The sequence below is a fragment of the Symphalangus syndactylus genome, chromosome 18 (assembly GCF_028878055.3).
Source record: "Symphalangus syndactylus isolate Jambi chromosome 18, NHGRI_mSymSyn1-v2.1_pri, whole genome shotgun sequence".
NCBI classification, from domain to species: domain Eukaryota; kingdom Metazoa; phylum Chordata; class Mammalia; order Primates; family Hylobatidae; genus Symphalangus; species Symphalangus syndactylus.
In genome coordinates this window covers 13,530,414-13,548,300 of record NC_072440.2, presented here as the reverse complement: position 1 = coordinate 13,548,300, position 17,887 = coordinate 13,530,414, and the positions used below count along the sequence as shown (strand labels likewise).

Below are 17,887 nucleotides of genomic sequence, written 5' to 3'. Positions count from 1 at the left end.
GAAAGCCATGCACACATCGAACAGTGCTTGAGATTCAGTCACGGGGAGCAGCTAAAGTACACAGACCCTAACCCCAGCAAGCCCACGGGGAACAGCTAGACATTTTTAAGAGGAGACATGTGCAAGGGTCTGCATAGAGGTACTGTTGGTAAGAGGGAAGGATGGGAAACAAGCTGCGTCAAAGGGAAACAGATAAATTGGGATGCGTTTATACAGTGGTGTACTTCATAGCAATTTAAAAGAACAGACTAGGCCGGGCGCGGTGGCTCATGCCTATAATCCCAGCACTTTGGAAGGCCGAGGCAGGTGGATCACTTGAGGTCAGGAGCTTGAGACCAGCCTGACCAACATGGTGAGGCCCCACCTATACAAAAAAATTTTAAAATTAAAAACAAATTAGCCAGGCATGGTGGTGCATGCATGTGGTCCTAGCTACTCAGGATGCTGAGGCAGGAGGACCACTTTAGCCCAGGAGCTCGAGGCTGCCATGAGCTATGACTGCCACTGCACTCCAGCCTGGGTGACAGTGAGACCCTGTCTTTAAAAAAAAATTTTTTTGTAAGCAACATTGAATGAAAATAAACAAGCTTAATGATATATTTTTATGATCCAATTAATGTAAAATCTTTTTTATTTTTTGAGACAGAGTTTTGCTCTTGTTACCCAGGCTGGAGTGCAGTGGTACGATCTCAGCCCACTGTAACCTCCATCTTCGGAGTTCAAGCAGTTCTCCTGCCTCAGCGTCCCTAGTAGCTAGGATTAGAGGCACCCGTCACCATGCCCGGCTAATTTTTGTATTTTTAGTAGAGATGGGGTTTCACTATGTTGGCCAGGCTGGTCGCAAACTCCTGACGTCAGGTGGTCCGCCTGCCTCAGCCTCCCAAAGTGCAGTGATCACAGGCGTGAGCCACTGCACCCGGCCCACGTAAAATCTTTAACACTAAACAATCTAGTACATCACTGGTGGAAACAGACACACACATATTGCAAAGGGCATCTCAGCTTTAAGGACTCAGTCACCTCCTGAGCAAGATGGAGGGAGAAATGGGGATGGGTCCCATGGGGACTCTAATTCTCTCTAGGTTGTATATTTTTAAAAGACTTCGGCAGTGTGATAAACCTGGGTGGTGTGTACATGGGTATTACAATCATGTTGCTTAATCATAGGGACAGGTTGTGAGAAATGCATCCTTAGGCGATTTCATCGTGTGAGTCATAGTGTACACTTAAACCCAGGTGGTACAGCCTGCTGCACACCGAGGTTCTGCGGTGCAGCCTGTTGCTCCCGAGCACGCACCGGTACAACGTGTTACTGTACTGAACAGCGTAGGCCCCTGTGACACAATGGTAAGTATTTGTGCGTCTAAACATACCAAAACATATAATAGAAAAGGTTACAGCAAAAATACAGTATTATCATCTTATGGGACCATGATACCACAGTTGAACTTACGGTCTATTGTTGACCAAAATGTCACTGTGCAGTGCGTGACTATACAGAAATAAGCTCAGAGAAATTAAGTAACTTTGCTGGGCGCAGTGGCTCACGCCTATAATCCCACCACTTTGGGAGGCTGAGGCAGGCGGATCACCCGAGGTCAGGAGTTCAAGACCAGTCTGGCCAACATGGCGAAACCCCGTCTCTACTAAAGAATACAAAACATTAGCTGGGTGTGGTGGCAGGTGCCTATAATCCCAGCTACTCTACTCAGGAGGCTGAGGCAGGGAGAATTGCTTGAACCTAGGAGGCAGAGGTTGCAGTAAGTGGAGATCATGCCACTGCACTCTAGCTTGGGCAACAGAGTGAGACTCCATCTCAAAAAAAAAAAAAAGTCCAGGCGTGGTGGCTCATGCCTGTAATCCCAGCACTTTGGGAGGCTGAAGCGGGCAGATCACTTGAGGTCAGGAGTTCAAGACCAGCCTGGTCAACGTGGTGAAACCCCATCTCTACTGAAAATACAAAAATTAGCCATGCGTGGTGGTGCACACCTGTAATGCCTGGGCAACACAGCAAGACTCCATCTCAAAAAAAAAAAAAAAAAAAAGTAAGTAACCTGCCACGGTTCATACAGCCAGAAAGACACAGTGCCAGGCCTGGACCCCGCCTCTCAGCTGGCTCTAGAGGGCTATTCTCTGCATGCTGGCATGATCGCGCCTTGTAAAAGGTGGCAGTGTTCTCAGCTTAGTCAATCGGGAATTGCAAGAGACGAGTGAGCCCCTGAGGACTCTGGGGGGCCTTTGTGACCGAACAGCTTTGGGAGTCACCCTGACAGACGTTTACAGATGGTACAAGTTTTGACTCCCTTTCTCCTGGCGCTTTAAGCAGAGGATAAGCACTGTGGAGAGAGTGAAGGTGTAGGGAGATGATGGCTCCCAGAGCAGTGGGGAAGGGGACAGGGAGGCTGGAGGACAGCAAGGAAAAGGCTCCGCGTCAGGTGGTGCCTTGAGTGGCCTGGGTAGGTTGCCTTGCAGCGAATCTGGGTTAATGGCCTTGACAATGACCGCATTGCTTCCTGAGCACTGCAGGCTGCCCACACACCTCACACCTCAGCTTGCCTAAGCCTAGAGCAGCCTTGTGAGGTCGTCATTATGTTTATTTAAGGAAGGAGGAAAGGAGGCAGGTCCCAGGACACACTGACATGCTGGAGATCACCAGCCCAGAACCCAGCTCTTAATGCCACAGCGCGGGACCTTTCTTCACCCATCACAGACACACCCCATGCTGGTTCACCGTTTTCCTATAATGACTATTTGTGCGATTTATCAGAAAAATCTTTTCCTTATGGATTTGAAAAGATTTATCTTGCTTTTGTTTTTCTTTTTTGCCTTTCTTTTCTTTTTTAAGGCGGGCAGGCTCCCCCAGCCCCACCCCCAGGGTGAAAAATATAGTTCATTGTCTAGTAAAAGAGTTCACAGATACACTTTTTCGCTTTGGGTAAGATATACTCTAGAGCTTGTTCTGAAATACGGAATTGGTGTGAGCTGCGGGAGTGGGTGGGTGTGTGGCTCTAGCTCTGGAAAGTTCTTTTCTGGCAGTGGCCAGGAGGGCTGCCCAGCCCCCTCCTGCCTCCCCTGGCAGCTTAAACACAGGACCCCTTCTTCTGTGCTCTCTCCTGAGCCCTGGTCCTCATGCAAGAGGGAACCCTGCTCTTCTAATTAGACTCAGGGGTCCTTTTCTAAAAGTAGTATCTTTTAGGTCATTGTCAAGAACTATAATCTAAAATGTATTTTTAACTCATCTGAAAGTTCTGACAGAGGTAAGGCTTGAGAATTTCCTGCATACTAGCCTTGTGGTCTATATAATCCATTAAAAGCCACATTTAACCCAATTCCACAGACTGAACTGTGCTTCCTATCTAAATAAATTAAGAGCAGGCCGGGCATGGTGGTCATGCGTATAATCCCAGCACTTTGGGAGGTCGAGGCGGGTGGATCACCTGAGGTCAGGAGTTCGAGACCAACCTGGCCAACATGGTGGAACCTCATCTCTACTAAAAATACAAAAAAATTAGCTGGGCGTGGAGGCTTGCACCTCTTAAGCTTAAGGACATATTTCTTATGATCCAATTAATGTAAAATATTTTATTTTTTATTTTTTTTATTTTTTGAGACAGAGTTTCACTCTTGTTGCCCAGGCTGGAGTGCAGTGGTGCGATCTCGGCCTGTAATCCCAGCTACTCAGGAGGCTGAGGCAGGAGAGTCGCTTGAACCCAGGAGGCGGAGGTTGCAGTGAGCCAAGATTGCACCACTGCACTCCAGCCTGGGCAACAGAGTGAGACTCCATCTTTAAATAAATAAATAGCAAGGGTTCAGGGGAGGAGAAAGAGGGTTCCAAATTTGTTTTGAACCAATTCCAAGGAACTTTATGGCAAAAAGAAAAAAAAGGGGAACTTACGAAAAGTGACCACACTGAAGCGTCCTGGTCACCCATCCCTGGTTTTGACCACCAGCCTTTAAAGTAGCGAGTGGGTGATAACCCATTTCTTATTTCCCTCCCAGCATTTCCTCACTGTTATTCATACATGTGGTCATTTGTACTCATCTCACAATTCTTAAAACCTCTTTCCTTCCTTCCAGGTTTTACTGTACTGTTAACTGCAAAGTCTGAGAGATGAGGTTATTTAAGATTATTTCTTATTTGTAAATTAGATTGTTCATATTTGTACCTAATCTGATCTTTTGGGTAATATTCCTAGTTATGCAGACTGGTCTCTCAGAAGAGCCGGATATTAAATGCACTTACTTTAAACTTTACACCCAGGAGACCGGATGGGTGAGGCTGGTTCACTCGGCCAACGTACCATTTTATCCCTGGTATTTCTTCCCGGCTTTATTGCCATAATTGACATACAATAAACTGCATGTATTTAAAGTGTACAATCTGTTGGGCGTAAACACACATGCATCTGTGAAACCATCATCACACTCAAAATAGTGATGTAGAATTTTTGCTCCTTAGTTCAACTAAATCTGGGTTCTTGTGTCATGACCAGGAAAAATTAGGCAAGTGGACACGTTGAAGGGTGAGGAGAGCAGTATTGGGCGAAAAGGGAAAAAAAAAAAACTCTCAGCAAAGCTAGAGGGGATCCTGCCAATGGGTTCCCAGCTCACAGACTGATTAGCAGGCCACCACACAAGAGCTGGAGGCCTGGCTCCTCCCGCTGCATGAGGTGAGAACTTCCCGTGGCTCCACCCCATTCTCCCGATGCCCAGGTGGGTCCCCGTCCCTTGCGGGCCTGTCTAGACAAGGGAACCCTGGGCAGGTTCCCTCATCTGCACAAAAGCATCTGAGGTAAACACTTGTGGGGCAGGTTGCAGATTCCCTGGGGACTCCCCCCTTATCTGCCTCCTATGTCTATCAGTAGTGCCTCTGTCTGTCACCCCTAAAGTTTACTTGTGCTGTTTTCTAATTCCTCTTTCCACAGCCCCATGCCTCCCTGCCTCCCTCCCCCAGTAAACCATGGATCCACCTTCTATCATTCTAGGTTGCCTTATATTTCCTAGAATTTTATATAAATGGAGTCATACAGCACGTACTCTTTCTAGGCTGGCTTCTTTCACTCTGCAGAACGGCTGTGAGACTCATCTGCATTGCAGCAAGCGTCATATTCATTCTTCATCCATCATGTGGACATAGCACAGTTTGCTGATTCACGCACCTGTTGATGAGCATTTAGGTTGTTTCTAGCTTGTGGCTATTACAAATAAAGCTGCTATGAACATTCACGTACAAGTCTCTGTACAGCCCTCTGCTTTCATTTCTCTTGAATAAATACCTAGGAGTATGATGGCTGGAACAGACGGCAGGTGTTTGTGTAACTTTTTAAGAAACTGCCAAAATCTTTTTCAACATTTCGGAAAAATCTTAGAAAATGCTATACTATTTTATATTTCCACTGGCAGTGTATGGGGGAGTTCCAGTTCCTCCATACCCTCATCAACATGAGACATGATCAGTCTTTTTAATTTTAACCATGTCAGTAGGTGTGTGATGGTTTCTCACTGTGGTGGTTTTTATTGGCACTCCCCTAGTGATGTTGAGCATCTTTTCATATGCTTATTTGCCATATATCTTCTTTGGTGACATTTCCGTTCAAATCTTTTGCTCATTTTTTAATTGAGTTGCTTTTCTACTATCCACTATTGAACATTATTTATATATTTTGAATACAAATACTTCATCAGACATGTGATCTACAGATATTTTCCCCAGTGTGTGGTTTGTCTGTCTTTTCTTTCTACTAATAGTATCTTAAAAAAAAAAAAAAAAAAAGATTTTTTTTGTTTGTGTTGTTTTGTTTTTGAGATAGGGTCTCAATCTGTTGCCCAGGCTAGAGTGCAGTGGTGCGATCATGGCTTACTGCAGCCTTCACCTCTTGGGCTCAGGAAACCCTCTGACCTCAGCCTTCTGAGTAGCTGGGACCACAGGTGTGTACCACCATGCTTGGCTAATTTTTTTTTTGTAGATATGGAGACTTGTTACGTTGCCAGGGGTGGTCTTGAACTCCTGGACTCAAGCGACCCTCCCACCTCGGCCTCCCAGAGTGCTGGGATTACAGGTGTGAGCCATCATGCCAGACCAGTTTTTAATTTTGATGAAATCCAATTTATCAATGTCCTTTTTTTATGGATACTTTATTTATTTATTTATTTATTTGAGAGAGGGTCTCACTCTGATCCCAGGCTGGAGTTCAGTGGCATGATCTCAGCTCACTGCAGCCTCAACCTCCCAGGCCCAGGTAATCCTCCTACTTCACCCTCCCAAGTAGCTGAGACTACAGGTACCTGCCACCATGCCCGGGTAATTTTTTTGTATTTTTTGTAAAGATGGGATTTCACCATGTTGCCCAGGTTGGTCTCAAACTCCTGGGCTCAAGCGATCTGCTCATCTCAGCCTCCCAAAGTGTTGGGATTACAGGCGTGAGCCACCATGCCCAGCCATATATATATATATATTTTTTTTTTTTTGAGACAGAGTCTCACTCTGTTGCCCAGGCTGGAGTACAGTGGTGCAATCTCAGCTCACTGCAACCTCCTCCTCTCAGGTTCAAGTAATTCTCATGCCTCAGCCTCTTTAGTAGCTGGGATTACAGGCATATGCTACCAGGCCCGGCTAATTACCGGCTTTATATTTTTGAACTCTATTTGAAACATTTAGGTGCATAAACATTTAGGCTTGTTATATTCTGTTGATGAACTGAACCTTTTATTATTATGAAATTGCTGTTTTAATCCGTGGTAAAATTATTTGTTCTGAACACTACTTTGTCTGATATTGATGTAGCCACTGCAGCTTTCTTTTGATTGGTGTTAACATGGTGTATCTTTTCCCATTCTTTTTCTTTTAACTTGTTTATGTCTTTAATTTGATTTAAATCTATTATCTCGCAATTTGTTCTCTTTGGTACATCTTTGTTTTGTTCCCTTTTCCTCTTTTTATGCCTTCTCGAATTAATTGAGTCTTTTTTGTTTTGTTTTGTTTCATTTAATTTTGTTTTTTGAGACGGAGTCTCTCTCTGTCTCCAGGCTGGAGTGCAATGGCGCAATCTTGGCTCACTGCAACCTCTGCCCCCCAGGTTCAAGCAATTCTCCTGCCTCATCCTCCTGAGTAGCTAGGATTACAGGCATGCACCACCATGCCAGGCTAATTTTTTTTTTTTTTTTTTTGTATTTTTAGTAGAGACAGGGTTTCACCATGTTGGTCAAGTGGTCTCAAACTCCTGACCTTGTGATCTGCGTGCCTCGGCCTCCCAAAATGCTGGGATTATAGGCGTGAACCACTGCACCCGGCCGAATTGAGTCATTTTTAAGATTCCACTTTATCTCCTTTGTTGGCTTATTATTTATAACACCTTCTGGTGTTATTTTAGTAGTTGCTTTAGGGTTTATAGTGTATCTCTCTAATGTCTCCCTGTCTACCTTCCAGTGGTATCATTCTATCTTACAGATATTATAAGTACTTTATGACGGTATATTTCATTTTTCCTTCATGCATTTGTGGTAATGTTTCACATAATTTCATTTATTTACCTACATTATAAATATTACAATATGTTATTGTTTTACATAGACAGCCAGTTATCTTTTTAAGATAGTAGTAAGAAAAGTTTTTTACATTTACCCACATAATTACCTTTTCTAGTGCTGTATACCTTTGTATAAATCCAGATTTCCATCTGCTATCATTCTCTTCCTGCCTGAAAGACTTCCTATGATATTACCTGTAATATGGCTCTACTGGTAACGAATTACTAGCTTTTGTATGTCTGAAAAAGTCTTCATATAACCTTCATTCTAGAAAGTATGTGATTCAAAGGGCCGGGCGCAGTGGTTCACGCCTGTAAAACCAGCACTTTGGGAGGCTGAGGCGGGTGGATCACCTGAGGTCAGGAGTTCAAGATCAGCCTGACCAATAAGGTGAAACCCTGTCTCTACTAAAAACACAAAAATTAGCTGGGCGTGGTGGCTCACGCCTATAGTCCCAGCTACTTGGGAGGCTGAGACGGGAATTGCTTGAACCCAGAAGGCAAAGGTTGCAGTGAACCAAGATCACGCCACTGCACTCCAGCCTGGGTGACAGAGCAAGACTCCATTCCCCCTCAAAACAAAAAGGAAAAGAAAAAGAAAAAAGTTTGTGATTCTACATTGGCAATTTGTTTTTTTTTTTGAGACAGAGTCTCGCTCTGTCACCCAGGCTGGAGTGCAGTGGCGCCATCTTGGCTCACTGCAAGCTCCACCTCCTGGGTTCACACCATTCTCCTGCTGCAGCCTCCCATGTAGCTGGGACTGCAGGCGCCCACCACCATGCCCGGCTAATTTTTTTGTATTTTTTAGTAGAGACGGGGTTTCACCATGTTAGCCAGGACGGTCTCAATCTCCTGACCTTGTGATCTGCCCGCCTCAGCCTCCCAAAGTGCTGGGATTACAGGCATGAGCCACCGAACCTGGCCACTTTTTTTCTTTAAATACTTTTAAGATGTTCCTACTATGTTCTTGTTTTTAATTAATTTATTATTATTATTATTATTATTATTATTATTATTATTTTTAGAGACAGGATCTTGCACTGATGCTGAGGATGGAGTGTGGTAGTGCCATCGTAGCTCACTGCAGTCTCAAACACCTGGGCTCAAGCAATCGTCCTGCCTCAGCCTCCTGAGGAACTAGGACTAGAGGTATATACCACCATGCCCAGCCAATTTTTAAAATTTTTTGTAGAGGTGGAGACTCGTTATGTTGACCGGCTCCTCTCGAACTCCTGGGCTCTAGCAATCCTCCTACCTCTGCCTCCCGAAGTATTGGGATTACAAGGATTACAAGTGTGAGCCACTGTGCTGGTCCCCACTGTCTTCTGGCTTGCATCATTTCTAAAAGAAACTTGGTGTCATCCTTATTTTTGTTTCTCTGCATGTTATATGTCCTCTTTATCTGGTTGCTTTAACTTTATTTATTAATTTTAGTTTAATTTTTAACTGACAAATAATAATTGTATTTTTATGGGGCACAATGTGATGTTTTGGTCTACGTTTACATTGTGGAATGTGTAAATCAAGCTAATGAACATATCCACCAGCTCACACGCTTACCATTTTTTGTGTGTGGTGAGAACACGTAAAGGCTGCTCCTTGAGGCCAGGCCCAATCCCAGCACTTTGGGAGGCTGAGGCAGGCAGATCACTTGAGGTCAGGAGTTTGAGACCAGCCTGGCCAACATGGTGAAATGCTGTCTCTACTAAAATACAAAAATTAGCTGGGCATGGTAATGGGCACCTGTAATCCCAGCTACTTGGAAGGCTGAGGCAGGAGAATCACTTGAACCTGGAGGCAGAGGTTGCAGTGAGCTGAGATCGTACCACTGTACTCCAGCCTGGGTGACAGAGTGAGACTCTGTTCCAAAACGAAAAAGAATAAAGCTGCTGTAAACATATGTAGGTTTTGTGTGGACAGAAGTTTTCAAATCAGTTGGACAAATACCTGAGTGTGATTCCATCATACAGTAAAACTGCTTTGCTTTGTCAGAAACTGCCAGAATGTCCTCCAAGGGGGCTGTCTCATGTTGCATTCCCACCAGCTATGAATGGGGGTTCCTGTTGCTCCACATCCTCACCAGATTTGATGACATCAGTTTTGTGGATGTTAGTCATCCTAGTAGGTGTGTGGTGATACCACATTGTTGTTCTCATTCTCAGTGCCCTGATGACATATCATGCTGAGCATCATTTCGTGTGCTTACTTGCCATCTGAATATCATCCTTGCTGAAGTGACTGTTCAGATGTTCAGATCTTTTGCCCATTTTCTTTTCTTTTTTTTTCCTTTTGAGATGGAGTCTTGCTCTGTTGCCAGGCTGGAGTGCAGTGGCGCAATCTCAGCTCACTACAACCTCTGCCTCCCAGGTTCAAGCGATTCCCCTGCCTCAGCCTCCCAAGTAGCTGGGACTACAGGTGCACACCACCATGGCGCGCTAATTTTTTCTTTTTTCTTTCTTTTTTTTTTTTTGAGATGAAGTCTCACTCTGTCACCCAGGCTGGAGTGCATTGGCGCCATCTAGGCTCACTGCAAGCTCCGCCTCCCAGGTTCAAGCCATTCTCCTGCCTCGGCCTCCTGAGTAGCTGGGACTACAGGCGCCCACCACCATGCCCGGCTAATTTTTTTGTATTTTTAGTAGAGACAGGGTTTCACCGTGTTAGCCAGGATGGTCTCGATGTCCTGACCTCGTGATCCGCTTGCCCCAGCCTCCCAAAGTGCTGGGATTACCGGCGTGAGCCACCGCGCCCAGCCCCCATTTTTCAATTGAGTTGTTTGTTTTAAGACCTCTTTGTATATTACCACATGTGTATTGAAAATATGTTCTCCCAGTCTGTGGCTTGTCTTTAATTTTCTTAGCAATGTCTTTTGCAGAGCAGAAGGTTTCATTAGCTTTCATAGATTCCAACTTACATTTTCTCTTTCACGGATTGTGCATTTGGTGTTGCCCACACAGATTTTTATACTGTATTCTGGTGCCATTTACTGAGTTAACAATTGCGGAAGAACTGGAAGGAAGGAAGCAAACAAGTTCTGTGTGGCACTGTCAGCGCAGGGGCACGGGGAGTCCTGCAGGGTGAGGTGTGGGCAGGATGGCAAGGCGCGGGCCCATAGATGTGCAGGTCTGGAGATGTGTGCAGCGGAGATGTGCGGGCCCGAGATGCGTGGGTCCGATGTGCGGGTCTGGAGATGTGCAGGTACCCAGAGGTGCAGATCGGAGATGTGGGGGTCCGGAGACATGCGGATCAGGAGAAGTGCCAGTCCCGAGATGTGCGGATCGGAGATGTGGAGGGCTAGGAGATGCGCCGATCAGGAGATGGGCCAATCAGAGATGCGCGGGTCCGGAAATGTGCGGAGCGGAGATGTGCGGATCAGGAGATGTTGCGGGGTCCAGAGGTGCGGGGGTCCGGAGATGTGCGAGTCTGGAGATGTGCAGAGCAGAGATGAGCTGATCTGAGATGCCCGGGTCTGGAGATCCACGGGTCCGGAGACGCGCGGGTCCGGAGATGCGTGGGTCCAGAGATGTGCGGGTCCAGAGATGTCCGAATCTGAAGATGTGTGGATGGGAGATGTGAGATGTGCAGGTCCGGAGATGCGCGGATCGCAGATGCTCAGATCGAAGATGTGGGAATGAGGAGATGTGCGGGGCGGGATGTGTGGATGGGAGATGCGCGGGCCCGGAGATGTGCGGGGCGGAGATGTGCGGGTCCAGGGATGTGTGATCTGAGGTGTGTGGGTCCTGAGCTCGGGGTCAGCTCAGCAGCAGTGAGAGCGAGCATGCTGGCTTTGGAAGCACAGCACAATGGCAGCTGTAGGAGTGCAAGAGGGTGTGACCCAGAGGCAGGGCCCGGCCCTGCATGGGTGTTCTGAGGTTTATGCCTCAGCACTAGATGCCTCATATGCGAAATCACATCCTCATAGACCCGGTTCAGACACAGGATAGTGATGCCTGGGCTATTCATCCGTCTCTCCTCTTTTTCCCCAGACACGCTTTCACCAGCTTCGAGCCCCTCCTCGGTGACTTATCCTGTGGTCCCCGGCAGCGTGGACGAGTCTCCCAGTGGAGCATTGAACATCGAATGTAGAATCTGCGGGGATAAGGCCTCAGGCTACCATTATGGAGTCCACGCGTGTGAAGGCTGCAAGGTAGAGGGGAGCTGGAACAGGGCCCGGTGGCCGCCACCATCAACTACTTATTACTTTAATAGCAAATGGCAGTCATTACTGAGAGATTGCAGAAAGTCCCGGATAAGAAACCGACTTCAGGCCAGGCGCGGTATCTCACGCCTATCATTCCAGCACTTTGGGAGACGGAGATGGGTGGATCACCTGAGATCAGGAGTTCGAGACCAGCCTGGCCAACATGATGAAACTCTGTCTCTACTAAAAATACAAAAAAAAGTAGCCAGGCGTGGTGTTGGGCGCCTGTAATCCCAGCTACTCGAGAGGCAAAGACAGGAGAATCGCTTGAACCCAGGAGCCAGAGGTTGCAGTGAGCCAAGATTGCGCCACTGCACTCCAGCCTGGGCAACAAGAGTAAGACTCCGTCTTAAAAAAAAAAAAGAAAGAAAAAAAGGAAAAGAAAAGGAAACTGACGTCAGTGGTAGATTAGCCTCTCTTTATAGCACGGAACCCCTGACAGCATAAGCCCTGTTGTGAACTGCGTATTTGAGGAATCTAGCTTGTATGCCCCTTATGAGAATCTAATACTTGACGTTCCAAGGTGGAACAGTTTCATCCTGAAACCATCCCTCCCCAACCCCATCTGTGGAAAAATTGTCTTCCATGAAACCGGGCCCTGGTGCCAAAAAGGTTGGGGATTGCTGCTTTAGAGAGTCTAGGACAAATGGTTCCTCTGTGCTTTGTAAATACTTAGAGAAGTGTGTTCTTTAAAAGAAAATAAGCCACATTGGACCGGGTGCGGTGGCTCACACCTGTAATCCCAGCACTTTGGAAGGCCGAGGCGACTGGATCACCTGAGGTCAGGAGTTCAAGACCAGCCTGGCCAACATGGCGAAACCCTGTCTCTACTGAAAATACAAAAATTAGCCAGGTGTGGTGGCGGGTGCCTGTAATCCCAGCTACTTGGGAGGCTGAAGCAGGAGAATCGCTTGAACCCGGGAGGTGGAGGTTGCAGTGAGCTGAGATCGAGCCATTGCACTCCAGCCTAGGCAACAAGAGTAAAACTTCATCTCAAAAAAAAAAGAGAGAGAGAGAAAAGAAAATAAGCCACATTAAGAACATCACTTCATTCGAATACAAGACAGAGAGCCGTTATCGTTGATCTCTGGACCCTCCCTGAAGGCCAGGTGGGGCAGGTGTTCTCATGCTCCTGCCGGGGGAATTGGCCATCAGAGACACAGAGTATCTTGCTTAGGGTCCCACAGCCCCTAGCAGCAGGAACTGGAACCAGAGACTGGCTGCTCCTGCCCACCCCCGGCAGTTCCTTCCTGCACATCAGGGGCTTCTCCACCCGATTCAAGCCACAGGAACCCCCTGTGCATCTTCATCCTCCTGCTGGCTCAGCCTGCCCTAAACAGATGTGACCCAGGCCAGGAGTGCATGAAGGCAGGCCCTGTTGTCCCGCATGCTGCCAGCTGTACTGCCAGCATGGTGATGAGGAGAGTTCCTGCAGCAGCGTCCCTTTAGGGTTGCACAGACGTGCTCAAGTCTGGCGCTTTATGTACGTGATATGTGGGAGATCATCATCTGAATGTTTGGTTTGAATCAGAAATCCCTTCTCACGGTGCACGCTGCAGGTGTTCACTAACTTGGAAAATGCCACCTCCTTTCTGGCACAATGTACCATCTTGGAACACTAGCATTCTGCCCCGAGCCAGGCCTGGCCTCAGAGGCCTGGGCCACAGGGAGAACCTCACAGCCAGGATATTGTGGCACTCTGCCATCTAGAAGCCTGTCTCCCCACCCTTCCCATTCTAACCCCATTCGTTCCTCAGCCTCCCCACTGTGCAAGACTAGGTAAGGACATTATGAAGACGTCAGCCTGCCTCTCACGTTCCCCTGCACACTGCTGTCCCTCTCCCGCAGGCCAAGCAGACCCACTGTGGCAAAAATATAGAAGAATGACTTAAAAAGCAAAGAGAAAAAAGAACCCAAAGCAAAAATGAAGTCCTTCGCAAGTTTTCTAATCACATACCTTTGAAAAAGCTCCTTATAAAGTGGCCTTTTTCTTAGGGCCATGATTAATTACTCATTTAGTTTTGTTTTTTATGGACTATTTAGTAACATTGTTTCTTGCTGGGTGGAGTTTAAGGTGCTTTTACAAAGCAAGAAAATTGTTTACAAACGGCTGGCTTCCTTTTATTATAATTTTTGTCTTTGAGGGAGTTAATATACTCTTACAAAAATTCCTAGAAAGTCTTTAGTTACAAATATGGAAATGTGACAATGCTGGGGATAGTTACATTCATATACATTGTAACAAGGCTGAGTAACTCTTTGGAAAACTATAATTGTGTTTTCCCAAGTCAGATGAGGGCATTTTGAAATGACTTTGAATGCTCCCTCATTTTATTGTTTTTCACATTAAATGTAAGGACATTTAAAGTTCTGTATTTGTCCTAATCATTTCAGACTTCTTAGAAGAACTATTTCTTTCTTTTTTCTTTCTTTCTTTCTTTTTTTTTTTTTTTTTTTTTGAGATGGAGTCTCACTCTGTCGCATAGGCTGGAGTGCAGTGGCACAATCTCAGCTCACTGCAACCTCCACCTCCTGGGTTCAAGTGATTCTCCTGCCTCAGCCTCCCGAGTAGCTGGGACTACAGACTTACACCACCACGCCCGGCTAATTTTTGTATTTTTAGTAGAGACAGGGTTTCACCATGTTGGCTAGGCTGGTCTCAAACTCCTGACATCAGGTAACCCACCCGCCTCTGCCTCCCAAAGTGCCGGGATTACAGGAGTGATCACCGCACCTGGCCTAGAATAACTTTTCTCTAAATTTCATTCATTTAAAAAGAAACAATAAATGAGCAACAAAAAAGGCGAGTAAAGCAAGTGCGCTGGTTTCTCAGTGGCCCAGGTCTTTAAATCCCCTGTGTATTACCCTCACAGGGCTTCTTTCGGCGAACGATTCGACTCAAGCTGGTGTATGACAAGTGCGACCGCAGCTGCAAGATCCAGAAAAAGAACAGAAACAAATGCCAGTATTGTCGATTTCACAAGTGCCTTTCTGTCGGGATGTCACACAACGGTAGGTAAGGTGGCCCCGCACATTTTCCCAGTTCATTCCTCGGTTCCCCTTCCTTGCTCCAAGGGAACAGACCAAGCTATGGATGAATGTGCCTCAACATTTCACACCCAAGTCATTTTGTAATCAGAGTGGCCTAAGAAAATAAAAGTTGCCCAGGCGTGGTGGTTCACGCCTGTAATCCCAGCACTTTGGGAGGCTGAGGTGGGTGGATCACTTCAGGTCAGGAGTTTGAGACCAGCCTGGCCAATATGGTGAAACCCCATCTCTACTAAGAATACAAAAATTAGCTGGGTGTGGCGGCATGTGCCTGTAGTCCCAGCTACTCGGGAGGCTGAGGCAGAAGAATCGCTTGAACCCGGGAGGCGGAGGTTGCAGTGAGCCGAGATTGCGCCACTGCACTCCAGCCTGGGTGACAGAGGGAGATTCCGTCTCAAAAAAAAAAAAAAAAGAAAGAAAGAAAAAAAATAAAAGTCTCCCAGGTGCGGTGGTTCACACCTGTAATCCCAGCACTTTGGAGGCCGAGGTGGGTGGATCACTTGAGGTCAGGAGTTTGAGACCAGCCTGGCCAACATGGCAAAACCCTGTCTCTACTAAAAATACAAAAATTAGCTGGGCGTGGTAGTGCACACCTGTAATCCCAGCTACTTGGGAGGCTGAGACAGGAGAATAGCTTGAACCCAGGAGGCAGAGGTTGCAGTGAGCTGAGATCGTACCGCTACACTCCAGCCTGGGCGACAGAGTGAGACTTCGTCTCAAAAAAAAAGAAAAAGTCTCAAATAGCTGAGATTCAGTGGTCATTGGACTCGCTGTTAGAAACTTCAATGGTAAGACTTTGATACAGAATCGAAAAACCAAGTGGAAGGCACCAAAATGACAGAATGTTCACCTCGTCCATAGGAAGGGTGTGCCACCTCAAACATCTCACCACATTATGAATTTCCTTCTAGCCAATCATATAATAGTTTCAGAACATGCTAATTGTGATGTGAATGTAACTAAAGTAAGTCGTTCATAAGAGTTGCATGTCTACCTTCCTGAAAAAGAAGCAGTTATTATATAAACTCGTCCCGAAGCCCCGTTCACCTCCTTCACTGAAAGGTTGATGATGCACCTGATGGTGGTGTGCACCCTACTAATAAGACGAACGATGGTGTCACTTTCAGCCTGCACCTGTTAACGATGGTGTCACCTTCAGCCTGCACCTGTTTAAACGTCTACAGTGTATGGAGTTTGAGTTTTTCATCTCTCCGTAGTGGAAAGCCGAATAGTAATCAAGGATGGGTCTGAACTGCCTGTGAATTTTCATTCCTGGTTTAAGTCCTGGGGGAGCCCCTCGTCCGGCCCTGTCCACGCAGTCATGATCTCACTGCTCATGCCTGTGTTTCCCCCTCCAAACCCTAGCGATTCGTTTTGGACGAATGCCAAGATCTGAAAAAGCAAAACTGAAAGCAGAAATTCTTACCTGCGAACATGACATAGAAGATTCTGAAACTGCAGATCTCAAATCTCTGGCCAAGAGAATCTACGAGGCCTACTTGAAGAACTTCAACATGAACAAGGTCAAAGCCCGGGTCATCCTCTCAGGAAAGGCCAGTAACAATCCAGTAGGTGTTTGCGGCTGTTCTGGGTTCTGTTGGCAACATGGAACCAGTGTCATAGAGGACGATTAAGGACACATGTGTTGAATGTTGAGAAAATTATATTTATCCCACAGTTAAGCAAAGGACAGCGAAGTTGGAAATAGTTCATTCTGAGACTCTGAGCTGTAGCTTAACAACGACTCCTTTCTTCTTGCTTGGAGCCACCTCAAAGCTCTTAGCAACTAAGTTATTATACTGGCTATGTAATTAATACACTTAAAAAAAACCTTAATAGCTTACCAAGTACTAAGATGATTTCTTAGGTGCATTTTTTCTTAAATGGAGATACGTTCTTGCTCTGTTGCCCAGGCTGGAGTACAGTGGTGCAATCGTAGTTCACTGCAGCCTTGAACTCCTAGGCTCAAGCAATCCTCCTGCCTCAGCCTCCCAAGGAGCTGGGAATACAGGTGTGCACCACCACACCTGGCTATTGTTGTTGTTGTTGTTGTTGTTTTGTTTTGTTTTTGTTTTTTTGGTAGAAATGAGATGTTTCCCAGGCTGGTCTCAAACTCCTGGCCTCAAGTGATCTTCCCACCTCGGCCTCCCAAAGCACTGGCATTACAGGTGTGAGTCATGGCACCCAGTATTAACTGGATTAAAAAAAAAAAAAACTGACCAGGCAAGGTGGGTCATGCCTGTAATCCTGGCAGTCTGGGGAGGCCAAGGTGAGCAGATTGCTTGAGTCCAGGAGTTTGATACCAGCCTGGCCAACATGGAGAAACCCCATCTCCACTAAAAATACAAAAATTAGCTGAGCAGGGTGGCACATGCCTGTAATTCCAGCTACTCGGGTGGCTTAGGCATGAGAATTGCTTCAAACCGGGAGGCAGAGGTTACAGCGAGCTGAGATCATGCCACTGCACTCCAGCCTGGGTGACAGATCGAGACCCTATTTCAAAATAATAATAATAATAATAAAATAAATCCCTATTTTAAGGTGTATTAGTCTGCTATAAAGAAATCCCTGAGACTTGGTAATTTATAAAGAAAAGAGGTTTAATTGGCTCGTGGCCCACAGACTGTACAGGAAGCTTCTGCTTCTGGGGAGGCCTCAGGGAACTTTGACTCATAGCAGGTGAAGTGGGAGTAGGCATCTTACATGGCAGGAGCAGAAATAAGAGACGGGAGGTGCTGCACACTTTTCACCGATCAGATCTTGTGAGAACTCTATCACTAGAGTAGCACCAAGAGGATGGTGCTAAACCATTCATGAAGGATCACCCCCATGATCCAGTCCTTCCGCCCAGGCCCCACCTCCAGCACTGGGGACTACAGTTCACCATGAGATTTGGGTAGGGACACAGAGCCAAACCATATCATAAGGCTAGAAAATGAAACCACTTACTTCCACTCAAAATGTGCTCTTGGTCCTTTCTCCTAAAACTACTCCCTCCCTCTCAGACAAACATGCCTACATTCTTTTTCTGCCTTCAGCGAAAAGACAGTGACATCTTGGGGCTTAGAAAGGGCCAGTTGTAAGCCAGGTGCGTGGCTCACGCCTGTCATCCCAG

At 46.4% G+C, this 17,887-nt stretch overlaps 1 protein-coding gene across 5 annotated transcripts in view; it reads left to right on the top strand.

Moving 5' to 3' along the window:
* The window catches only part of PPARA (peroxisome proliferator activated receptor alpha), an 88,823-nt gene that overhangs the window by 48,790 nt on the left and 22,146 nt on the right, over window positions 1-17,887 (top strand). For 3 of the 5 annotated variants that reach the window (XM_055253966.2, XM_055253967.2, XM_055253968.2), the window contains 3 exons: window positions 11,510-11,670; window positions 14,598-14,736; window positions 16,138-16,340. In XM_055253966.2, coding sequence (XP_055109941.2) covers window positions 11,510-11,670; window positions 14,598-14,736; window positions 16,138-16,340 — 503 coding nt within the window. The remainder of the gene's footprint in view (window positions 1-11,509; window positions 11,671-14,597; window positions 14,737-16,137; window positions 16,341-17,887) is intronic. The other 2 variants (XM_063622517.1, XM_063622518.1) reach the window with 2 other exon arrangements.